Raw genomic sequence first — 26724 nt, 5'->3', positions numbered from 1 at the left:
ACATTCAGGGGATGTCTTTCCAATGTTTTTTGTTTTTTATTAAACATACAATATCTCAGCTGTTATCTATAAGAGGCTACTAAATATTGCAAAGGGAAAGCAATTCTCTTTATATGTTTGTTAAAATTTTCATATTTCACATGGAATGTGCCCTGATCCTATTGACCAAGCTTGAACTATCCTGTTGACTTACCTTTTTTAAATAAAGCTTTCCTCATCTCTTTCGAACCAAATACTTTGGTGAATTGTTAAAGCTAAATACTCCGTCTGCACCAATCAGAAGTTGTAAGTAAGTAGTCAAAGTAATGAAAGAATTTCAAGTGTTCAGCCTTCGTTTTATTCGATGATCAAGTGCATTACAACTCGTTAAATCAATTCTGCAAGTATGCAATGTCTCTATTATATAAATCTCTCAAAATGTATTGGAAATTCATTCTCACACACAATGACAATCTTTTTGGCAAATCTGGGGGACCGACCCTGGTACTGGCAATTTGGATGTCTGGGTCGGTTGTTGGGATCATTGTTGCTGAGTTGACACATGACAAAAGTGAACGGGTTGTTACTAGTGATTGTACCACTCCTATGACCCCTACAGATGGCTACGATTTGGTCGAGAGGGGCAGTGATGAAGGTGTTGGTCCATTTACAGAGATTGGTTGACGCTTCAAAGATATTTCTGTCGCGTATTACAGAATCACACTGAGAAATTCTCATCCCCGGGTTGATATGTTGGAGTCTGAATTTCTGGTACTTGTATGATGTGGAACGGGTCTGCCTCGACGCTGTGGTCGAGTACACTAGCAGCAGCAGAAGACCCACATGGAGGCTCTTCATCATTCTTTGGTTGTGGAAGCTTAAGGACACATTTGTGGTCACATTTTAAAAACAGACAACAAATGTTTCCAGATTAAAAAGGAAAAAATATTGTTAACAGATTAATAAATTCTGGTTTAAATAATATCCAGTTGCTGTAATCTGACATCAGTGGTTATACAGACTCTCTGTCCTTTAAAATGTAATCGGCATGCACTTTTACAATGCAGACATAAAAAAACCCAAAGATAGGCTTAAATACCTTTTTGTTAAATGCCAAATAAGCCTCTTGCTTTCTTTTTTGAGAAACCCAGTGCTGAAAATGAAAGTTAGATCAATAAACTTAGTTTACATAAAACACATTTCTTTAGTTCTATTCACTGGAGAAATGCAAATACCTGTTTTATGTGCAGTGCTCAGGAGAAAATAAAGATTGGCACTGTTTAATCTTTATATAGAAGTTGTGAGTTAGAACTTTGATACCTTTTGAACTTTGATACCTACGTTTGTCTGATAATCATGATGGTGAAAGGGGAACAGGCTGATTGGCTAAGGGAGAAACCAGGAATTGTTGGAATACATTGATGATTTATGATTTGGACTGTTCTACTTTTCTCAAATTAAAAGGATATTGTCGGAGATTAATCGAGATTTAAAACACTTAGACTAATTCAAGAGAGAGAGAGAGAAATGAAATCGAGGGGTCCGGAGCAAGAATTGACAAAAGACTTTATCGTGCAGAAAAACAACAACGACAACAGCCTGAGTGGGTTTGCAAAGTCACTCTCGTTCACAAACTGCGGCGTCTTTTTATACACACAAACAGAGCAGCTTCTCCTTGAGGTGTCTGCCTCCACTCAGTCATAAATCCATCTTAACCTGAATGGTCAGCAAATAGACAACAAATGGTCAACAAAGATAGCCCAAAACACAAGGCTGAGGTCAGCATGCCTTATCCCCGTAGCGTCCTGCTCCTTTTTAGGGGCCCAACCATCTGTTCTGAACCCAGACACCCAGGCCCCGTGTGTTTCTCCACTATTAGACACACAGACCTCATAATAATCATGGTTTACCATAGAATATACTCCTTAATTTCTACCACAATATGTATGTGGACAGTTTACATTGTTAAAATGTGAAATTAATTTAAAGATTTTTTTGAAGAAACAAACACGGCAAAAGGCATATACCAATGGATTTTCTAAAAAGAGGAGGCAACATTTCAGTTGGGATTCCACAAAACATTAGTTTATTTGCTAGAGGTTATTTTTTGTTTACTTTAAGGTCCAGGTCACATTTCAAATCAAAGATTAACTACTATATCAATATATATAATGAAGTGTATTACCTTTCATTTAAAAAACAAAACTGCATGAATTGGTTTTACCAAACACTAGCATGCAAGAAAGGACTTTTGGGGAATTTAAATATTGTTTTAAAATAATTATTCAATATGTATTATGTTTGAACATAGCTTTCTAATGACATTATGGCAAATATTTTCTTTGCATAAATAACATTTGATATTAAGTCCTGAAGCATAAGCCATTATCCGCCATGAAAAGAACGAAAAAAGGTATAAAAAAAGAAAGAATCAAACAACATACAAAAAATATAGATACCTAAAGATCGCCCTAACACAAAACTACTCACAAGATCAATACACAATTCACTTTATCTTCGCCATGCCCTGCCTACATACAAATCTGACGTAATTGATGTATGGTATGCTTTTATATCACACTATGGAGAAGGAAATGGAGTGGAGAAATGTCTGCATAGGCCTATAGTCTACAGCCGACACCTATTTAATAGCCAAAAGTGTGATAATTATTACTACTTTATAAACATTGAATCAATCTCACATTGCAGAGGTTAACTGTATTTGATTGTCATCTATAAACCCATATGATTGATCCCAGCAATTAAGATGGATCCCAGCAATGCACAATGTTGTGTCTGGTGAACCTAGCCTTTTTAATGACCAGCACTGAATCAGTGTCACAAAGAAGAGCTTAATACTGTTGCTTACAGAATGCCCCTGGCTTGGATCAGATTCTGCACACTGTGAACTAAGTTTAAGAGAATTGATTTTTTTGCTGTTTAAAAGCTTACATAATACATCAATATATTCTGCAGAACAGAGACAAAATGTTTCACACCGACAGTCCCTCTGTCCGGGAGGCACAAACCTATGGATTTTCTAAAAAGAGGAGGCAACATTTCAGTTAGGATTTCCCGAAACATTTGTTTATTTGCTAGAGGTTGTTTTTTGTTTACTTTAAGGTCCAGGTCACATTTCAAATCAAAGATTTACTACTATATCAACCAAGAACCTTGACATGAAGGTTGAATCTCATTTGATATATAATATCTGCTTGCTACCATTTGGGGATTATATCATAGAGATTGCTTATGCCAGTATAATATATCAATGATATTCTGGTCATTCAAAGCTAGGCAATCCAGCGTAACATTATCTCCAATTCCAGCTGTCTTTAAATAGAGTGATTGAGGATCCTCTTCGGTCTGAATGAGCACTAAAAATGCAAGGAAAAACAAGAACTTATCACTTTTGGTATTGTTGTTTAGTATACAACAATGTTGTTTAGTATACAAAAACATCCTACTGTAAAATTACAATATATTTTTTCATCACCAAGCACCTCAATAATGTAGACTTCATTAAAGCAGTACTTACATGCAGTATTCAGAATTATTATTGCTAAAAACGTTGTCTGCCTAATACAAGTAAGGTCTGCCTCACTTGTACTTGTATTTTACTCTGCAATAACTTGAATGGAACTTAAGATGTTTGGGGATAAGCAGCATAGCAGTCAGGTAGCTATTTAAAGCTATAATAAACTGCGTATTTAGTTTATTTAGATAAAGCATTATGAAAAAGTTTGCATGCACCATAAAGCATACACATACATTTGGCACGCAGTATTTTAATTTTCCCTCTGGGCTAAACCCCACCCAAATCTATTCTCTTGAGTAGAGGCAATAAAAATGCGATATGCGTGGACAACCCAGTCGCCAAGAAAAAACGTCGACGATGTACGTTTCCATGAACACTGGAGACGTACTATTACAACGTAAAAACAGCGTGTTATACCTACAGTATCCACGCGTGCCGCTGTGGAGGCGGGTTTCGGGGTTTGGGTTTCACGGCTTTCGCGGCAAATTGTGGACACGATTGTTTAGGGGGGGGGGGGGGGAGGTAGACTGTTGTTGACCGGGGAGGGGGGGGGGAGACACGTTTGTTGAGGGGACGACGACGACACGATTGTAGGGGGGGGGGGGGGGGGGGGACACGTTAGTTGAAGGGGGACGAGGACGACGACACGTTTGTTGAGGGGGGGGGAGACACGTTTGTAGGGGGGGGGGGCACGCTCGACAACGAGAGTTGGTTTTTATTGAACGCTCGACAACGAGAGTTGGTTTTTATTGAACGAGACTTCAACACGGAACAGCTGCACGAAACGATGGTCACGTCACTCTCGGTGACGGTGTCGACAACAATGAACACACGAACAATGTTAATAGAACAACACACAACCACATAACATCCCGAACCCATCAACCCCACTTAATCCTAACAACAAAACAAGTTAACAAAAGCCCCATTTGTCAACTGACAACCCCAATTCCCAGAATCCCCCGCGGCTCCGGAACACGGCGTAGTTTATATTAATCTTTATTATCCGAATGGGAAATGCAATATTTTAGGACAGATACACCATTAAACGCGTTTCTAATGACATTTCTAGCGAGAAATGTACATTTTCCTTACATAATCTTCAGTCAGTGAATGTGTATGATCTTTATTAATCTTTATTATCTGAATGGGAAATGCAATATTTTAGGACCGATTCACCGTTAAACGTGTTTCTAATAACATTTCTAGCGAGAAATATACTTTTTACTTGCATAATCTTCAGTCACTGATTGTGTCTGATCTTTAGTTTTATAGTTATTAGGATTTGATCAGATCGCTCGCATGTTTCAACGTCAGGTTGTTAGGCTGCTTTCGCTAAACTAGCAGCTCACGTGCTTCCTGCGTTTGTGTTATTAAACTGTTACTTTATGTAACTTTTAATGATATCATCTTGTTAGAAACACGTATATCTGAGCGGCAACCCAGTCGCCAAAAGCATTCGTTGACAGTGTACGTTTCGTGAACACTGGATTACGTCGCATTTCAACATAAAATAGCGTGTTATACACACACACACACACGCACACACACACACACACGCACACACACGCACACGCACGCACGCACAGACACACACAGACACAGACACACACACACACACACACACACACACACACACACACACACACACACACACACACACACACACACACACACACGCATGCACACGGTGCATTTCGCTGCTAAAACAACAACAACAAAATATTCCTTCAAATATTATTACTAAAGAACCGTTTTCCAAAGAACAAAATGTAAACCAATGCATTCTGAATGGGAGTGTTTCTCCGATTTTTCCATGCTACACAGAACGAAATGTAAACCCATGCAAATAAAGACTTCATTGTCATAATCATTTAAATATCATTAATCTCTGTGTGTTGGGTGGTATTCTATTTTTTTCAACGGGGCTGGTGCCGTCTCCTTTTGACCTTTTGACCCCAGACGTCTGGGGGAATAGCTGAATCAATTCATTAGTCAATCAGAAGCATGTAAATATCTTCCCGGTGGCGTAGGAGAACGAACAAGGTGTCTTTCAACATCTACACTTCCAGGCGATTGCAACGGTGCCACACATGAGCATATTCAAACATGTTTAATGGTAGTAATTAGCTGTCGAAATTGGAGGCCTTAATCAATAATGAGCAGCTATTGATTTGCTTCCCGATAAAAAATTGTGACAAATGACATGTTATTTAGCATCTACACGTTGAGCTGAGTCCAATGACATCAAGCATGACACTCTAGCTAATGGTAACATGTATTTTACATGGTACACCTAGGTCTAGGACATGATCTCGGTGTAGCAAGAGGGCGAGCTTGATCTCATTGGACTCAGCTTAACGTGTAGATGCTAATTAACATGTAATTTGTCAAAAATCTCCATCGGGAAGCAAATCTATAGCTGGTCATTATTGATAAAGGCCTCCAAAATCGACAGCTAATTACTACCCCGAAACATATTTAAATAGGATCATGTGTGGCACTGTTGCAATCGTCTCGAAACGTAGATGTCAAAGGACACCTTGTTTGCCCTGTTGCACGACCGGGAAGATATTTTCATACTTCTAATGGATTGATACATATTTTAAGGTTCTCGGAGTGAGACTTTAAGCGGCTGCAGCAGAAGTGTTGAGACGAAAGATGATATCAAGACATTAATAGAATATTCCCATTCACATTATGATTCTTCGTCATAACATCCGACCAAACATCCTTTACATTCACCGAGCGAAGATTATGAAAGTCCAGGCCCCCCCTTCCTGCACTCGGGGTCCGACCAGGCCAAGTTTCGGTGCGGGGGTCCCAGTTAGGCCCTAGAATATGGTATTCAAATTTCAGGGCGGTAGGACCTTCCTATCTCAAAAACTGTTTTTCCACCACATTCTGAACCATTAGGTCTCGCAGGCAACACTTCTGAAGGGGCTTTGTCCAAATGACAGTCCATTTGGGAAAACTTTTTTTCTCTATGGGCTAGAACTACAAATCTTGGATATGTCGTTCTCAGGGCCCCGGGAAATGTGTGTAAACATTTTAGCATCCCTAGCTATCTCGAAAAGGCCGGAAAAGGGGCGTGACCTCCAACAGTACAGTCAATGTACATAAGACAGAGGTTAGTTTCTAGGCCCCATTTTTTGCGGGATGGAGGTGTACATTTGTGGCTTAATGTGTGTAGACACAGCTGGCCTGTGGCCACGTCTTTGAAGTCTGGGGTCAAAAGGTCAAAAGGAGCCGGCACCACGCCGCTTATGAGATAACAAAAAGTGAATCTGTATTTCTCTCATAACATTTTGTCATTATTGAAGAGGGGCCTGATTCTCAGATATGCATGTTGGACTGTTAGGGTATAGGTCTGGGAAGAACTTCAGGCCGAAATCTTGCAAGCGAGCCGCTGGGTGCAGGTGCAACGAGATGGAGCACTTGCTGAGTCATTTCCTGTCGGGCTGGAGCCACAGGTTGAAGCGTATGCGTCCTTTGAAACCCCCTTTGATATATAAGAGACCCCAAGGTACAGTTTACTTAAATGTTCTCGCCTCAAGTCACCTATTGCATCACTTCCTTTAGGGCTTCGGCCTCCTAATTGATCATTGTAGTATAATTGAATGCCCTCTTTCATATTATATGATACTTCCACCACTGGGACGTGGCAACAACTCTCCAAATCCATATGGGGAGGGGGGGGGGATGCTTTTGGACAGTAGGGGTGTACACTAGACATAAATAGGAAGCAAACTCAGGAGAAGGAATGACCTCTCACAAATATTTATTGAATAAATTGTTTCAAATAACCCTGCCTCGTTAAATCAATGAACTTGGTGTTTTGCTTTCAAAAATAGGTTATAGAAGAAGTCTAAACTGCAGAAAATAAAAACATCCAAGCTGCCTTTTAAGGATACCTCGGAATATCTGTCTATTTTTTAACCGTCGGACCCCAGTTTACGACAAAAACAACACAATTTACGGCAGCTCCTTTGCCGCGTGGTTTTTAGAGCCATGTAAGGATTAGAGGGGGCGGTCGATAGCAACCACCATAGCAGCATGACGGTCAAGTGACTGGATGCAGCCCCGTTGAAAAAAATAGAATACCACCCAACACACGGAGATTAATGATATTTAATCGGAGAAACACTCCCATTCAGAATGCATTGGTTCACATTTCGTTATTTGGAAAACGGTTCTTTAGTAATAATATTTGAGGGAATATTTTGTTGTTGTTGTTGTTTTAGCAGCGAAATGCACCGTGTGGGTGTGTGTGTGTGTGTGTGTGTGTGTGTGTGTGTGTGTGTGTGTGTGTGTGTGTGTGTCTGTGTGTGTGTGTGTGTGTGTGTGTGTGTGTGTGTGTGTGTGTGTGTGTGTGTGTGTGTGTGTGTGTGTCTGTGTCTGTGTGTCTGTGTGCGTCTGTGCGTGCGTGTGCGTGTGTGTGTGTGTGCGTGCGTGCGTGTGTGTGTGTGTATAACACGCTATTTTATGTTGAAATGCGACGTAATCCAGTGTTCACGAAACGTACACTGTCAACGAATGCTTTTGGCGACTGGGTTGCCTCTCAGATATGCGTGTTTCTAACAAGATGATATCATTAAAAGTTACATAAAGTAACAGTTTAATAACACAAACGCAGGAAGCACGTGAGCTGCTAGTTTAGCGAAAGCAGCCTAACAACCTGACGTTGAAACATGCGAGCGATCCGATCAAATCCTAATAACTATAAAACTAAAGATCAGACACAATCAGTGACTGAAGATTATGCAAGTAAAAAGTATATTTCTCGCTAGAAATGTTATTAGAAACACGTTTAACGGTGAATCGGTCCTAAAATATTGCATTTCCCATTCAGATAATAAAGATTAATAAAGATCATACACATTCACTGACTGAAGATTATGTAAGGAAAATGTACATTTCTCGCTAGAAATGTCATTAGAAACGCGTTTAATGGTGTATCTGTCCTAAAATATTGCATTTCCCATTCGGATAATAAAGATTAATATAAACTACGCCGTGTTCCGGAGCCGCGGGGGATTCTGGGAATTGGGGTTGTCAGTTGACAAATGGGGCTTTTGTTAACTTGTTTTGTTGTTAGGATTAAGTGGGGTTGATGGGTTCGGGATGTTATGTGGTTGTGTGTTGTTCTATTAACATTGTTCGTGTGTTCATTGTTGTCGACACCGTCACCGAGAGTGACGTGACCATCGTTTCGTGCAGCTGTTCCGTGTTGAAGTCTCGTTCAATAAAAACCAACTCTCGTTGTCGAGCGTTCAATAAAAACCAACTCTCGTTGTCGAGCGTGCCCCCCCCCCCTACAAACGTGTCTCCCCCCCCCCTCAACAAACGTGTCGTCGTCGTCGTCCCCCTTCAACTAACGTGTTCCCCCCCCCCCCCCACAATCGTGTCGTCGTCGTCCCCTCAACAAACGTGTCTCCCCCCCCCCTCCCCGGTCAACAACAGTCTACCTCCCCCCCCCCCCCCCCCCCCTAAACAATCGTGTCCACAATTTGCCGCGAAAGCCGTGAAACCCAAACCCCGAAACCCGCCTCCACAGCGGCACGCGTGGATACTGTAGGTATAACACGCTGTTTTTACGTTGTAATAGTACGTCTCCAGTGTTCATGGAAACGTACACCGGCGACGTTTTTTCTTGGCGACTGGGTTGGCGTGGAAGAGAGACGGAAGGAGAGGAGAAAAGGATTAGAGGGGAGAAGGAGAAGAGAGAAGGAGGAGTAGTATTTAGTGACCAGAACTGTATGGAGTCTATCTTTTGTGTGTGTGTGTGTGTGTGTGTATGTGTGTGTGTGTGTGTGTGTGTGTGTGTGTGTGTGTGTGTGTGTGTGTGTGTGTGTGTGTGGGGGGGGGGGGGGGGGGGGGGGGTATCTATATAGTTTGTATCTATATTAAGTTAATCTTTGGTGTGTGTCTATTTGGTGTGTTTATCTTTATGGTGTGTATCTGTATGGTGTGTATCTATGGTGTGTGTGTATCTATATGGTGTATACCTATGATGTGTGCGTGTATATATATATATGTTTTTTTATCTATCGTGTGTGTGTGCATATGGTTTGTATCTATATGTTGTGTGGATCAATATTGTGTGTGAATCTATATGTGTGTATCTGTGGTGTGTGCGTGCATATGGTGTGAATCTATATGGTGTATTGGTGTTTGTCTGTACGGTGTTTGTCTGTAGGGTGTGTGTCTTGTGGCAACCCGGCCGTTGCCAATTAAGGAGATTCAGAGCACCTGAGGAACAGGTGGAGAAGCAGGGCTTAAATAGCCCGCTTCTCCACTCATTCGGGTCTCTCCCAGCCCTGGAGCTCCTGCACGGAGAGACCGGTCCTCGGGGGTGACGGGATTCCACCCACCGAGGAGGGGACCGCTGATTCCTCCAAGGTTTTACGTTATTTGTGTTTTGAGAGACTTTGTTATGTTAAAGATTAAACATGCCTTTTTTGGCTTTTCCCCTCAAAGTTGTATCGTGTGTGTGTGTGTGTGTGTGTGTGTGTGTGTGTGTGTGTGTGTGTGTGTGTGTGTGTGTGTGTGTGTGTGTGTGTGTGTGTGTGTGTGTGTGTGTGTGTGTGTGTGTGTGTGTGTGTGTGTGTGTGTGTGTGTGTGTGTGTCCAGTTTAACCAGTGAATGAGTCTCTTATATGAAAGCCTCCTTCTCACACACCGTAAGGTGAATTGAATGAAGACTTTTTTTCATGAGTAAACTGTTCCTTCCTTCAAAGGTCTATCATGGATATTTAACTGCAGTTTTGTGAGTATCCCAACTTAACCATCAAGATGAACTGCAAACTGTAAGTCATTAATTTCTCATTACTCTTGGGCACATTGTATTTTGGCTTCCTGGTGAGTTAACCTGTTACCTGAAGGTTGATCTGAGTATAAGGATGTTTTATGGGTTCATGGGTTACTTAGGTGTTTGGTTTATGTTGGTTTTAATGATTTGTTAAAGGGGACATATCATACCACCAGGTGTGAGTGTGATTAGCCATATATCTAGGTGGACACTCCCACCTGTGATGTCACAATGCTGCACATTTTGAAAACAGATTGTAATGGCTAATCACGCTCACACCTGGTGGTATGATATGTCCCCTTTAAAATGATATCTTCAGTCTTCTTTCATTCTACTCTCCTGAGCTCTGCATCTTCATCACATGAGTGTTGCTTTACTGACGAGGGTGTGGTCTGAGTGAGCAGAGGTGCATACTGGGATATAGAGCTGTCTGAAGTCTACAGGTCTGTAGACACGCCCCCTCAGGGGAAACCGAGTGTTTGAGAAACTGTCGTGACATCAGTTACATGGACTGGAATGTTCTTTAAAATGGAGACAGGGATTCAGAAGGAGAAACACCAGGGGGAGATGAGGGGGCTCCTCATCTCAACAACTAAAACTCAACTTCAGTCTGACACAGAGAACCATGGATCACATTCAACAGTCCCCTCCAGGCATCGGAACTCCTCAGGAACAGTTTCATTTCCAAGAATGTCTTATTTGGTGCCATCCCCATATGGATCCTGCTCCTCAAGAGCCACCCCCCTCCACTGGGTGGTCTTCTGAACAGATGACCTCCTTCCTGTCCTCAGGCTGACTAAAGCTCTACCGTTTGCATCTGTGAAGGCCCGTCATTCAGGAAACCAATGGAATACAAAGACAAGACTTCAGAGATGTTGAATCAAACTGGGACACATTTTGGAGACGCCAAGCACAATCCATCACCAATGTGGGACGCCACTGAAGGATGTTGTACATAATTTACATCTCTGGAGACATTGGTTGTTCTGTTCTGGGTGCCCTGGCAGGAGAGCTGGGGGGGTGATGATGGAAGGTTATTTGGCATGAGGTTTTTGCCCTGCATGATTGTTTGGCCTTTTATGGCGGTGGTATGTGTGTTTGGGTTTGACATGAGATGGATGATTTTTGTGTGTGTGTGTGTGTGTGTGTGTGTGTGTGTGTGTGTGTGTGTGTGTGTGTGTGTGTGTGTGTGTGTGTGTGTGTGTGTGTGTGTGTGTGTGTGTGTGTGTGTGTGTGTGTGTGTGTGTGTGTGTGTGTGTGTGTGTGTGTGTGTGTGTGTGTGTGTGTCCCACTCACACCTGGCATGGGGTTCTATGTGTGTGTCCGGCTTGCTTTGACAGTGATAATGTTCATACGGGGGTCTGTGATTGGCTTGGGATATCGGAATGGTCAAATAAATCATCCCTGATGGACGGGCACACGTTTACTTAAGGGCCTCCAGTAGACATGAAGAGCCCTGAGCGACGCTCCAGAGCGATATCCAACACACTGGGCAGGAAGGAGAGTATCCAACTCGAGTGTAAAAGGATGCAAGCGGCGTGTTCAGATCAGTGACTTCAAACTAGGACTACACCGATCAGGATCAATGGAGGATGGACACCTAAAGGAATTCCACAAGGAGAGTCTGACGTTGGAAAGGGACCTAAGTGGATATTCAAGATGACCTTCAGACCTGTAATGAGACGGCTCTTCCTACCTGGCTGGATTGATGCAGAGCCCTGTGGATCTTGTCTTGCACTCAGTTGCACGTCTTCTCAGGCTGAACTGTATTTGTTTCAGACAGGACTAGCTGATCGATTGGTTCCCTCAAATCAGAACCAATCTGGGAACTCCAACTACTGCGCTCTTCAAGCTGAAGTTGTGCTCTTCAGCTGAGGAGGTAAGGAAACCTTCACCGGGGCTTCGAGGTGTAAAGAGGAGAATGTTTCAAAGTGTTCCATGGTGCTCTGATGAAGACCGTTGTTGTGTTCCACTGGCTGAGAGGAAGAACCCACACATCTTCCTCCTGGCCTTTCTCCTCTGATAATCCTGGCGCCATCTTGAAGGATATTCCAGCTCATGTAACTGATGTCGCGACAGATTCTCAAACACTTGGTTTCTCCTGAGGGGCTTGTTTATAGAACTGAAGACTTCAGACTGCACTGTATCCCAGCATGCATCTCTGCTCGCTCAGACCACACCCCCATGAGTAGGATGCAACACTCTAGTGATGGAGATGTAGTTTTATAAGTATTATTATTATAGATTAAATTTTCTCTGTATAGTTTGTACACTGAATAATCTAGATAATTGTAAAATGTAGACACGGTTTTGTATTGAATGATTCCAGGATTTTAGGTTTAAAGTTGTTGTGGGAGGTACATGGTAGTTTGGTTCTTCGTACGGTTTTGAGTGATATAACTTGTACACACTGGGTGCAAAATAATGTAAAGGTACACTGAATAGTAGTAATGACCAACAGCAACAAACAGATCCCCTCAAGGTAAGTCTGTTGGCTTTGTTTTAATGAAGACCATCGCTGGACTTCAGGATCTTCCTCCGTTCAGCTCAAGGTGAGGCGCTGGTTCTGTTTTTTCTTTGGTTGGTTCCCGCTGGAATGTTCGGATTCCAGTCGGACGGTTTGTGCTTCCCGCCGTGGAAGGTTCTGAGTGTAGTCACTTGATTTAGTCCCATTGGTTAGCATAGAACGTTGTAGTCTTGACAACCATAATAAACCACCTGGCAGTTAGTTGGACGGGAGTCCTCTGAGGGAATCTGGCGGAACGTTCTGGATTGTATTTGCGTAACCTCGAGCCGTTGCCAACGGAAACAATTTTTCACTCGGTTTCCATTGGGAATTGTTGCCCCTATCTTAAACAACTGAAGTTTGATATTAAATACATACTGACACGTACGTCGTACAATATGTTGATAATTTCCGTTGGTTGCGCCGTACTTTTGACCACGATGATGTGACGGGACTCTCACTGCGTACAAAACTGCGTTCTACTTGCGGGTCCATTTATGACATCAGTGAAGGCTCAAAATCATTTCAAGGAGGAAGATAATTTGACATTTCTTCAACGGAACCCAGCACCTGAATATGGCTGAGTATATTTGATCTAATATCGATACTGCTTAGTGTTCTTTGTTGCTTCAGCTTTTGTATGTTCTAAATATCTGCTGTCATTAATTGCCACAGAAGTTTAACCCCTGGATAATATCAAAGCTAAAATAATGTTCGTCCTTCCCACATGTTACAGTAGAAGATACTCTAGAACTGTCAAAGGTTAAAAAGGTAACATGTAGTTTGTCCCAAGGTGTCTGCCTTCTCACCCAGAGCAAGACCTCCACCTCCTCACTCAGAGCCAGACCTCCACCTCCTGTCAGAAGTCCTCCAGAGCAGGACAGTGCTCTGGTGTTTGAGTAGAGTCTTCTCAGGTCAGTTTCAATGCATGGCCTGAACCACTACTTTAAACTTGTGGACTGCCCTGTCTTCATTCCCAAAAACGGGATGCTCATGTCTGGTCTCAAGTCTTTTCTAGCCTTGAGTTATAAAATAATGGTTAAATTAATTCGGTTTCGGATGAGTCAGTTAAGTTTATTGTTGGGCAAATGCTGATATAAACCTTCTGCTGTAGCTGAAAGGAGAGGCTGGGGACCGGAGGCTTGTGGTGCCAGGGTGGACCGGAGACTGAGGCTGGAGACCAGGGGCCTGCAGCACCGGACCAGAGGGTAACCATCACCAAGCTGCTACGACCGTATTGGATGAATTGCTGAACGCGACAATCTGCAGACGTTGTCTAATTTAAGCGTTTAAATTTGTCTTCCATTTTACAAGTGAACCTCAGATGCAGGAGGTGGGGTATGTTCCGTCCCCAGGTGATTTACTGAGACCAACTGTGTTTGTAACCAGACCAGGAATCCAAGGCTGAAGGAGCTGATGGAGGAGCCGTACTGAAGGAGCTGATGGAGGAGCCGTGCTGACTTACAAACTGTAAGTCATACGTTTCTCATTACTCTTGGGCACATTGATGTATTTTGGCTTCCTGGTGAGTTAGCCCGTTACAAGTCCTCAGAATACAGTGATGCTTCCTTGAGCAAGGCGCCCTAAAGCCTACCTGCTCCTTAATGACTTATCTTTGGTTCAGATAATGTTGCATCTTTTGAATATTGAACCTAATCAATGTCCTTGTTTGGTCCGGGCAGACACACCTGAGCTGAACCTCACCTGATCCTGTTTGGTCGGGGGCAGACACACCTTAGCTGAACCCGCCCTGATCCTGACATCTTGCTGGTCCCGTCTCCTCAGTTCACCTGAGCCTCGTCCTCCAGAAGACCTGCTGAGCTCAGCAGTCTGAGGCTGATGGATCAATGACCTCCAGTGGGAGTGATCTTCTTGATCCCACATGTAACCCTGTGCTTTCACACACCTTTCCCTCTCGTCTGTCACTAACCTCACTACTTCACTACTCTCTACTGCTTCCTCTTTTCTTCCTTCTCTGTGGTTCAAACCTTTACACGGAAGGCGCGTCTTCCTGCCCTCAGAGGGTTCAGCGTTAGGGTTGAGAGTCAGGGTTTAGAGTCAGGGACAGAGCTGGTCAGGGAGGACTGCTTTTACACAAACCTCTTCACTTGCTTTCGGAATTGTGGTGACATTTTGAAAAGAATCATTTGGGAAAATGTATTCCTCTGCTTTCCTTTAAAAAATTGTATCAAACTTCTGTCAAGTGTTTTTGTTTATATATTAAAATCCCACTTTCACTTCTACATGTTTGGTGCGGTTCATTTAATTGTCCTTTAACTTGATTAATGTCAAGCAAAACTCCTGCAATGCATTTAATATACATGATTGTTATTCAGCAATGTTCACATAATCCATTTTGTAAAAATATGAAACCTCCATATTACGGTACTACTAAATTCAACCCTATTCATGTATTTAACAATGTACATACTGCCCCGCAGGCCATTCTCTGCTACTACAACACGTTCAATCCACCAACCCGTCTCACATCAGTGTGCTATAGCCACGTTGGTTCAAACGGAAAATGTAGTTTGGTGTGAGACTGTTGTCCAGCAGAGGGTGCTGTCATACATCTTAATTATACAGGAATGTCTGTGTATTTACATTTTAAAATGTTCATGGGCTGGTCTAGTTTGTCTGCAAATAACTCTGCCTCCAGCAACAGGATTGGTCGAAACATCTGAAGTTTTCATTTTCCGTCTGGGCTAAGCCCCGGATGTTTCTGAAACCTAGAAACACCCCTGTTGTGCTTCTCGGACACTTATTATAGTATAACACTACAATGTTTGTGTGTGTGAATTTGGCATGCTCCGCCTGGACAGCACTGCTCATTCTAACGCTCATACACAAAGACAGTACTACCAAAGTATCTAAAATGGGTCGGAGCCATGGGGATAACGGGCTCCCTTCTTCCTAGATCTCTAAGCCCAACACGATTATTTTATATCATAGTCCTTGATTAATGGAAAGTTGATTGAATTAAAAACACGTTTGCTCTAGAGCCGTTTGTCCTTTCTGGGCTACTGTATGACCATTGTAGTGCAGGGCTCTTTTACACAACACATATATATGTGTGTGTATATATATGTATATGCATATATATATGCATATATATATGTGTGTGTGTGTGTGTGTGTGTATATATGTCTGTATATATGTGTGTATGTATATATATATGTATATGTATGTATGTGTGTATGTATATATATATATGTGTATGTATGTATATATATATGTATGTATGTATATATATATGTATGTATGTGTGTGTATATATGGATATGCAGTAGCTTTTGAATACTGCATATCAGCAGCCAAAATCAAAGTTGAGGCGTCACTTATATATGACAGAGCAACTCTAACCCTGCAGTCGATGCATTCAAATCCTTCCAGTTCGTTGGACATTCCCACATTGTGTTATCAAAAAGGGATATATTTTGAAAAGGCTCATCGTGTGTGTTATTTGATTCCATCCTTTACTCTTTTCCTTCATTCCACTTCCGATAAATTGTTGGAATAGATTGGAAAATCAAATTGTCTTGACCAGATATTTGGTTTGTTTGTACTGGATACATCCCAATGTGATATGTTATGGTTGTTTTAGCTTTTCGATCTGGTTGGTGTCAAATTGTTAGTTATTAGGATTTTTAGAAAAAAAAATCATAAAAACACATTCTTATCAAAAGGTAAAGACATAGATATATTAGTTAACATCAATACCAAATGTTTATATTCTAGGAAACCCAAAATGAGAAATGGATGTGTTGCTGGCCATGTCTGTTTCGACGCACCACCACAACTCTCTGTCAGGCCAACCATAAATTGAGTGCAGGTATCAACAGGATGTGTTCACATCCTGGTGCGCATAGGCTAAGACTGAAAAAAATGACATTTTTAATATTTCTTTTTTATCAACAATAATTCATTTGTTGAGTACTATCTCTGTTTTGGCAGAAGGATGTGCATTATTCACACAAGTAGGGTCAATCAAATGCAAGCGCTCCTTGAATAGCAATGTAATGCAATGGCATGAACAGAATCTAGGTCTCCTTCTAGAAATGTAAAGGGGGGGGGGGTCTCATCACCCTTAACTCAAAAGTCACCGCAGGCCACTGATATGTGTGTGTGTTTGTGTGTGTGGGTGAGAGTTTGTGTGTGTGTATATGAACGCGTAAAAGGGGCCAGAGAGGAAGCAATCGACCGCCTCTGCTTGAGTATGATCCTGAGTGACGAGAGGTCGCTCAGAAATAAGCTGGACAAGCTGTGACTCCGATGCTTTGAGTACCATGAGTCCCGTATCACGCTTTTCACCCAGACTGGGTTACACCCAGAGATCCCTGACTTACTTGTAGAAATAGGTTCTCACACATTCACTCTGACCAAAGCAAGATGTCGGGGTGAAGCAAGGGTTGACGGGCGTTCTCTGCTTGTAAAATAATGAGTTGTTCAAAGCACACAGTCGGCACGGAAATCGGTAACCCTGATGTAGAAATCCTATTTGTGAGTCTCAGGCCGTTTGTTGGTTTATGGCAGTCTGTGCATCTTCTGTAGGGACTGTGCTTGGGCATGTATGCGTATGGGTGACGGCCTATGCAATTGCACGCAGTATGTTTATATTTTAATCAAAGACGTTGTATGCGCCGTCTAATACATATTTCCTTTAGGATTATAAAGTACATATTTTCTTATGTTACCTTGTTTGAAAAACAATGTCATGGTTTGGTTAGTAGTAGATTAACAACAATGTGAGGAGTTAAAATGCACGTCTCTGTGACCTAGGACAGATCTTACAATATTATTTTGAACGTTTGAGTACCAAAATGAAGCTGAACTAAAATCCAGCTATGAGTGGAGAGATATCGATGTGCTCTGTGTTTGAGCAAATTCAAGAAACTCAAGACTTTCGTAAACCAAGAGTGTAAAGTGGCAATTAATATAAGGGGGGAATTTAAGAATGCTTCAATTGACACTTCCTTTAATCTTTCTCCCCGTATGTGTTTTTACCACCGGGCTGGAAACAGAGAGTGAGGCAGCTAGTTGACAGGCGGGGGCGGAGGCTGTTCATGTCTTTGTTTTTGACCCAACCACCACAACTATTATCCCTCAATAGAGTTGCAGGTTGCAAACAGGATGTGTTGATAAGGCTCTTGAGAGACCAACCACAAAATGGTTATATATCCTGTCACTGACTGAACCTAAATGGTGTTTGTTTAGTGAACAGAAAATGTTGATTTGGGATCATATTGCACTGCAGAGACCAGCAGATACAGCAGTCCATTCAAGAGACATATACCCACCACTCGTACAAAGCACATCAACAAATGTCATGTCTCTGTATTGTAAGTGTTAAATGCAGGGCATGCACTTTTGTTGTCTTGTATGCGGTCTCCCCCTTCTCTCTCTCTGGAGTTATCTCTCTACACAGATCCACACAACCACAAGGCTGGCATGTTTCAGGACAGCCTATCCCCAGCATCTGTCAAAATGTATTCATGTACCTATGTGCATTGTTGTTGAAGAGAGAACCTGATGAGAGACTAGAGTAGAGGAGAAGAGCAGAGATGAGTAGAGAAGAGCCCAAGAGATCTTTATCATTAAATCGACAATGTAGGCTTCATGGGCCTGCCATGTCGTGTTCTCACTTCATAGGTAACGTGAGTTATATACCCTTTACCAGATCCCTAATGTCAGAATTCCTTGTAGGTTGTGTTGGAATCGAAAAATATATTTATAAATAATGATACTATACCAGAACTATAAACAACTAACACAAAACATTTGGGATGGCAAAGACTTTTTCAACCTGATGTGATATATTATCCGTCACGACTTGCATAGTATTGGGGGGAGACTGACACTGAAATGAGAGATTACAGGGGAAACAGCCAGTGGTAGATACTGTGGCTGTGGCTGCGCAGAAGGGCCGACCACGAGCCGCTGCAGTGTCGGCCGCTGAGGCTGTTTGAGGACTGCAGGCGGGCGGGGCCAGACGTCAGGCGGCTGTGGACGGGGTCCAGGAAATGGTTGCCAAGCAACATCGGCAAGCATACTTGAGATCGGTGGCACGTTAAAAAATATGTTTATTACGTTTTAGTAATGCGGTCACATGCGTGTTTGTAAGTTACATTTTTTTGTATGTTTTTTTTACGCCGTATTCTTCAACGGCTATGAGCCAATCAGAATCAAGGACCATAACTATCTCGTAGTTTTATAATCACATTTGTATCTTTCAATCCAAGCAACATAACTAAATATAAACAATCTACATACAGTACATCCATAACAATAAAACGGTCCAGATTATTTCCGCCAACAACCATAGCACAACATTCAAATTAATCAATCCAAACTGCGTCAGAACATGGCAGTACCAATTCATTCTTTTAGCCTCATGAGGGGACACAGACTCCCTGGTTGATGGACTTCAGTGGCGCGTTTCTCTCACATCAGAATACAGACTCTCCTCAGTCCGTTCACTGTTCTTTTTCCCCTTTTTGGTTTTCCTGCCAGGGAAATCCAAAGCTGCGTAATTCAAGGAATCCGTTTCCCTGTCCTACAACAGAGAACTGTGTATTACTAACAAACATCTGAGACGTCAGGATGGTTGCAGGGAAGTTCAAGAACATGCATTTTATCAAAATAAGAATTAAATACGTTTTACAACGTTCCAGAATAGTGTGAAGATAGAACATTAAAGAACAATAGCATATATTATTTTCCAACCTTCCTAGTGAGAATCATTTAGCGGCGCATAGCAGTAACACAGATCACAGCAAACTGAATGCTCCCCATCCCCAACGACGCTAGGAGAAGCTAGGGCGGCCTGTACTGAACTGCAAGGGGCAAGTACTTACAAAATGATGGTGGCACCATCTCGATGCTTCTCGAGCAGCCAGGTGTGGAGTGATGAGGTTCCTTACTCAATTAATGGTCATAAATTGTATTTATACCTTATTTAGTCTATGAAACTAAAGGCCATAGCTTACAAGCAGTTAAGTCTATTCCTTAAGTATATTAGTTGTATGTGTCTGATAGAGGGTTAATCTTCCCAAATTCTTATAGTATAGCTATATCCACGGTATGAAGGGCTTCTTCATAGAGAACATCACTCATAATAACACTCATACACTACCGGGTCATAGCCGTTGGGATAATAGCCCCTTTTCTTCATGGTAAAGCTCAAAATCCTTTTCCCCTTATCGGGTTCAAATTCAGGCTGAGGCACGAGGTTCACTTCAAATTAAAACCCCATTCTCTCTAGAGCCGGTGGTCTGATCTGGGCTCTGTGGCAGAGGACCCCCCCCCCCAAGGTAGACATAATTCTAGGGTAACAAAAACAACAATTCTTATTTTTATGGCATTGTACACCATCTAAAACATACGCATTGAAAACGTGTATCACGTCTGTCTCGCAAGCCCGTTCCACTCTTCCACTATTTTACAAACTTTTTAACATTGATTTAACGAATAATTTTGTCTCAAATTAGAACATTTGCACATCTTCATTTCAATTGTTCTTCTCGATTATGAATTTCAATACATACATTTTAAACACAATGCAATGAGTACCTGTTGTTCCTGAATCACTGAGTCAGTTGCAACATGGTCAGAGGAACTCAGTGTTCCTGAAGATAAGAACAGAAGAATAATTACTTTTTTTAATGCTATCGATAGTAGCAATTCATGTCGGTATATTTACAGGTATCTGTAAATATACCATCGATTCAGTATTCAGACTACAAATGTATCGATTAAAGCAGTTGGGAATCTCTAACCTTTCCTTAGGTCATATCAAATCACATCAGTAGGCTTAATAGTGTAGAATGTACCGTACCTTTGCAATGCTCCCAAACGTGCTTTTTATTTCTGGCTATGAATTGGATTATATTCCCAACCAGACAGCAAGCCAACAGTATTCCAAGCACCACGGTAACCAGATGACGGTAGGGTTCTAGAATTATAAGCGAAGATTTAGATCCCATGGTATCTTTTATGAACAATTACATATGATATAATGGAATGTGATTTTCCTGAATGAATTTTTTTCAAGAAAAATATGTTCATAATGTTAAATTGAGGAAAACATTGAGATTCATTTTCAAAATAATAAATAACAATATTGTACTTCTATTATTCTATTATAATTAAAAGTATCTAATAAACAAGTATTATATATATATAAAAGAAAAAGATTCTGGAAGTAAGAAAACAAATATACTGACCTGTTAGGTCCAGTTTAGTTCCATTTCCAAACACAACTTCCCCGCATGCTGCCAGGGCACAGTAGTAGGTCCCAGCATCAGAGGAGTCTACATTGTTCTTGGGGAGTGTGTAGACACAGCTCTGTGGAGCAGACGGAGGCCCAGAACTATTCTGACATTCACCACTCCTGTTTCCATTCATGTAAATGGCAGCAGGGTGAGATGATCCTGATCTGAACCAGTACACACTGGGTTCCCCTTGGCACTGGTTACTGTGGTCCGTCCTCTGGGAGGTAATAGAGCACTGGAGAGCCACAGGGTCTCCCAGCTGAGCTGATGCAGACACAGGCTGTTGGACCACAGTCTGGGAGACAAACCTCTGGTCATTGGGATCTGCACAGTTAAATCATATAATTATCATCAATTATGCTTTTCATGATATTTAGTATAAACATTTGAAGGGATACATCTTACCTTTGACAGCCAGAAAGGTGCAATTATTCCAGAAGGTAAGTGAGTAAAGGTGACAGAAATAGTTTGCCTCGTCACCTTTAGTAACGTTTCGAATGATCAGATTAAAGTAAGAAGCACCTTCTTCCACTGTGAATCTTAAATCAAAGTGGGGCTTCATTGTAATTGATTTATGCTCTATTGAAGCGACCATTTCAGGAAAATATCCAGGAGATTGCTTGTTCAGTATAAATAATTGCTATCCCTGCGTGTAACTTCACAATGAAGGGTAACAGTGTCTCCAAGTCCTGCTGATTTCACATTGACCAAGCGAGGACTCTCCTGAGCCCGAATCAGCACTAACAAGAAAATAAGAAAAGAGAACTATGAATTATTCTTCTTTAACATTCAATCTTTGTTTTTGCAGCTTTGCAAATAAATGTATTAAAAAATAGACCTTTTCTCAAATGCAAGTTATATTATCCCAAAACACCTCCGGCTAATTTCAAGAGGTATGAAATAGAAAGAAATGGAATTTGAGAAGGTATCTACTCACGTGCTGCACTCAGAATTATCATAGCAAAGTACATTGTCACGTTTTGGCACTGATGCTGAACCAGCGGTGTTCTCGCTCTAATGAAAGATTTGAACATAAAAAAAACCAATTTACATACCGTAGACCAACTGTGATTGGCTGAAACATAGAGACACTAAATGAAGCAAGCCAATGATCCACCTTGTTTTCTGTGAGGTACAGTTCATGTTAATATATTGTGGCTGGTGGAAACAACGGTTTGACAGGAAACCCAGAACTAAACCATCTACTATCAAAGTGTTGGACTGGGTCAGAGCTTATCGACCCCAACAAACCAATAAACTGAGCTCATTGTGGTCCTCACCCTGCCAGGTTAACCGCCAGCTTGGCCTGGCTCCTACCAGCTCACAGACGGGTCTCGGTGGCATGCCCGCAGCCTGCGTAAGGTGCCTGCTCCATCCCACCTGACCGCTGCTCCTGTGGTCACACAATGCGCCCCTTGGGTCAGACGGCTAGCCACTCCAGCCAAAGATTTGCCCCTCCGACACTCATTTGCCACCTCAAGCTAACTGTTTACCCCTCCACTCACCCGTTTGCCCCCTCAGCTAACCATTTGTCTCGGCAGCTAACCATTTGCCCCTCCAGTTGGGCTCCTTCAGGACTTTCACACGTCCTCCCACGCCCTAACTGTGGGGGAGGGAATGGGGTAACGGGGAAACATGGTGTTCGCTAGAACCCCTTCTCAGGAAGTTGTTTTATTATCTGTGCTTATTCGATGCAACACTGGTTTGACCTTTTTGCCGTTTTAGAGGAAATAAAGACGCTGTGTGATCTAGCCTCAGTGACTATCAAGTGTCCTTCTTAGATACAACAACAGCTTTTAGGGTCACTTCCTCTCTTGCTATTTCTTTTACCACTGGGTCGGAAAAAGAGAGCGTGGCCCCAAGCATCAGATGAGCTGAGAGGCGAGGGCTGTGGCTGGCCCTGTCTCTGTTTTACACGCACCACTGAAACTCTTAGGCGTCAGGCTGCAGGTATCAACAGGATGTGCTGCTGAGGTTCTTCAGAAACCAACAATGCAATGGACATACATTTCAGATCACTGACTGAACATAGACGGCTATATTTGTGTGAGTGAAGAAAGGAGGTTGACTTGATTCATTTGTAAATTTTGTATTTTCTTTTCAAAAGAGTCAAATTGATTGATTCAGTACATTTCATTCAGAGATTTTAATATCTTAATATTATTCACGTGGGATCATAATTTACTGCAGGGAGCATCAGATGCAACATCAGTTCATTATAGAGACACATCAACAATCATTCAAACACAACCACTGATGTCATGTTTATTGTCAGTGCTGCGCATGCACCCTTTCTTCATGTACGTTATCTTAGCCATGTCTGGTTCTATATATAGGGTCCCTATTTACCAGCCAATCCTAAGTGTAATTCTTTGTGACATCATGTAAGTGGGAGTATCCATTCAGATGTTTGACAGCCGGGTTGACACTCCCACTTTGTGATCTCACAAAGGGATACATTCCTAAATGGCCATTCAACACGAAACCTTGTGGTAAAATAGGGACCCTTTATATTCACGGATGCGCACCAACTCTGAACCTTCCCCCCCCCCCCTTCCCACCTTCTTGCTGTCATTATTGATAATAGCCACAAAGCCCCAGATAAAGACTTAATATCCTTAGCTCAATAGTGTAGGACATCGTATTTACTAGAGGTGTGTGTGTGTGTGTGTGTGTGTGTGTGTGTGTGTGTGTGTGTGTGTGTGTGTGTGTGTGTGTTATGTCTTTGTATGGTTAGACACAAGCATGATAAAACTTTTTATGAGTTCAAGATGAACACAACTGGTATATCTTTGACTTTGACTCCATTAAAAGTTGCGGCCTAGAGTGTCTAGCCACATGATCGACTGTGACTGTTAGGTCCGTGGTTTTAGCTGCAAAGCGTCACTTACCTTGTAAGGAATGCTTATCCTGTGTTAGCTGGGTCAGTACTGTGTTTTAAAAAGCAGAAATGTACTGAACCAGAGTACTCTAAATATCTCTCACTATGTCCCAATCAGTGTAAGTGTGTTATCAGAGTCAGTGGGTCCATTCTCATCCTTTTTATGCACTTCATTTTTTTATTTTGTAAGCATACCTTTTAGGCATCAATAAATGTTTATTGTAAAAAAAAAAAGATATGAATGGCTAAGTACGGCTGCACATCAAGATAGGCTGGACAAAAGACAGCATCACAAATGGTGAGCAATTCAATGTCAATGATCCAAACAAAGCGACATTAATAAACATTGGAAACAATATACAAATGCTTCTGACAATATGCAGTTCCTCCATCAATACCACCATTACCATCTCCTTCAGCCTCATGAGGTCACACAAACTCCCAGGTTGATAGAATTCACTGGCAGGTTTCTCTCACAGCAGAATGCAGACTCTCCTGAGTCCTTCCACTGTTCTTCTTCCCATCTTTGGTTTTTCTGCCATTGAACCCCAACGCTGTGCGGTTCAAAATATCTGTTTTCCTGTCCTACAACAGAGAACTGTGTATTACTACCAAAACATCTCAGAGGATTGACAGTTGACACCACATGATATGTTTTAATCGTCATCTAACAGCCATTTATGCTTTTACAAAGCAATACAAAGTTGATATTTGTTTCAAATGGTATAAGCATCTCTAGTCGTACAATAACTATTTAAAATGGAATAATCCAAAGAGAATGTACTGCCAAATCAATATAGGAGATCTTGCACACTGAAACTTCTCCATCCTAGCGGGGGGGATGTTTTGTTGAATATGCTGTAGCTTTATTATGCTCACAAACCTGTACTGTATGATTAGAATGAGGATTAGAATCACAAGCAGACAGCAAGCCAACATCATCCGATGTACCAAGATCACCAGATGATGGTTGGGATCTAGAATCAGAAAATCAACAATGGGGCATCATGAATCTGCAGAGATCATATTTTGTCTGTTATCTGTACCATTACATTCACAGTGTGGCATGTATAATTTTATGTTTTGAGTACCATTTAAAATATGCCCTCAGTATTACGTATTAGAAGTTATTATATTATGTATCTATTGTCGTCTTAATTAAATACTTAGCAGATAAACTGGAAGCAGGAAATAAAATATATTGACCTGTTATGTCCAGCTTGGTTCCATTTCCAAACACAACTTCCCCACATGCTGCCAGGGCACAGTAGTAAGTCCCAGCATCAGAGGAGTCTACATTGTTCTTGGGGAGAGTGTAGACACAGCTCTGTGGAGCAGACGGAGGCCCAGAACTATGCTGACATTCACCACTCCTGTTTCCATTCATGTAAATGGCAGCAGGGTGAGATGGTCCTGATCTGAACCAGTACACACTGGGTTCCCCTTGGCACTGGTTACTGTGGTCCGTCCTCTGGGAGGTAATGGAGCACTGGAGAGCCACAGGGTCTCCCAGCTGAGTTGATGCAGACACAGGCTGTTGGACGACAGTCTGGGAGACAAACCTCTGGTCGTTGGGATCTATACAGTTAAATAAAACGATCATAATTTAAAGGAACCAAGTAGATATATTTTGGGATGATTTGAAATTTTAAGATTTTTCCTCATGAGGTTGAAACAAGCATTAAAAAGTAGATCACGTACCTTTGACTGATACAAATGTGCCACTCCAACGGTTAGATAAACCTTCTTGACAAAAATAGATTGCCTCATCATCTTTAGTTATAGATCTGATTTTAAGATTAAAGGCAAGAACCTCTTTGTCCGCTGTGAACCTTGAATTGAATGGGGGATAAACTGTCACTGAATCATTCACTTTAGAAGCGACTGTTTGAGGCACAAATCCCAGAGATTGCTTATACCAATACCAATATACGTTACATGTTACTGTTTGTAAAGCTGCACAATGTAGAGTTGCATTATCTCCAAGCTCTGCTGTCTGCACAGACAACAAAGAAGGATCCTTTTTGGTCTCAATCGGAACTGAAAAATGTAGAAATAACCACAATGAACAACTGGTCTAAAAAACAGTTCTATTTAGAATTGTAACCAAATTAACTTATTTTGAAGAGGAGTTTTACTTACATGCTGCTCTCAGAATCATCAAAGCAAACAACATTGCTAACATTGTTACGTTTTGGTGCTGTACTATACTGCACTCACTGAAAGATTGACTGTAAGGACTGCTATTGTTATACCATAGATCAACTGTGATTGGCTGGAAGTTAGACCACTGAATGATGCAAGCCAATGATCCACTTCTAGTCTACCCTAACCACTAGACTGTCCTTCCCACCACTTGACAAACCAACAACCCTCCTTTTGTCCTATCGATAGACATTTTAAGACATGAGTGTCTCACTGTAGCATTACATTCATAGTGATACAACTTAATTTACCTAATTTATTCATTGTTCATCATACTAGCGAACATTAACCAGACGCAGAAACTTCAAGTGCAATAATTTATTGAAAACAAATCATAATTCTGGCCCAAAGCAACGTTGTGCCTCAAGCCAGCAAATGGTTGCCAAGCAACCTCGGCAATCATAGTTGAGATTAGTGGCATTAAAAATTATGTTTATTAAGATTTAGTTATGCGGCCACATGCGTGTGTTTGCAATATAAAATATTTTCAAAGCAACATAACTAAATATAAACAGTCTACATATACCCGTAAAAA

General features: G+C 41.6%; 2 protein-coding genes and 1 gene segment (V, D, J or C); all 3 read right to left on the bottom strand.

Annotated features, from left to right (window-relative positions):
* Nucleotides 1-314: 314 nt before the first annotated feature.
* LOC132466131 (ribonuclease-like 3) lies at nucleotides 315-1312 on the bottom strand. Its single transcript, XM_060063175.1, has 3 exons — nucleotides 1215-1312; nucleotides 1079-1132; nucleotides 315-856 (listed from the first exon to the last, which is right to left on the bottom strand). The coding sequence occupies exon 3, from the start codon at nucleotides 838-840 to the stop codon at nucleotides 400-402; it is 441 nt and encodes a 146-aa protein (XP_059919158.1). The 5' UTR covers nucleotides 841-856; nucleotides 1079-1132; nucleotides 1215-1312; the 3' UTR covers nucleotides 315-399.
* Nucleotides 1313-18901: 17589 nt separating this feature from the next.
* On the bottom strand, nucleotides 18902-22074 carry LOC132465985 (uncharacterized). The gene is made up of 5 exons (XM_060062952.1): nucleotides 22041-22074; nucleotides 21056-21427; nucleotides 20668-20784; nucleotides 20403-20458; nucleotides 18902-19386 (listed from the first exon to the last, which is right to left on the bottom strand). The coding sequence occupies exons 1-5, from the start codon at nucleotides 22072-22074 to the stop codon at nucleotides 19258-19260; spliced, it is 708 nt and encodes a 235-aa protein (XP_059918935.1). The 3' UTR covers nucleotides 18902-19257.
* A 1806-nt stretch (nucleotides 22075-23880) lies between these two features.
* LOC132466126 (Ig kappa chain V region K29-213-like) lies at nucleotides 23881-26416 on the bottom strand. The segment is given in 4 exon segments: nucleotides 23881-24569; nucleotides 24868-24961; nucleotides 25191-26024; nucleotides 26127-26416. Coding segments are annotated over 3 exon segments (513 nt in total).
* Between the last annotated feature and the right edge of the window lie 308 nt (nucleotides 26417-26724).

Source organism: Gadus macrocephalus, chromosome 10, assembly GCF_031168955.1.
Source record: "Gadus macrocephalus chromosome 10, ASM3116895v1".
NCBI classification, from domain to species: Eukaryota; Metazoa; Chordata; class Actinopteri; order Gadiformes; family Gadidae; genus Gadus; species Gadus macrocephalus.
Note: the sequence above shows the minus strand (reverse complement) of the source record. Positions and strands in the feature narration are given on the sequence as shown.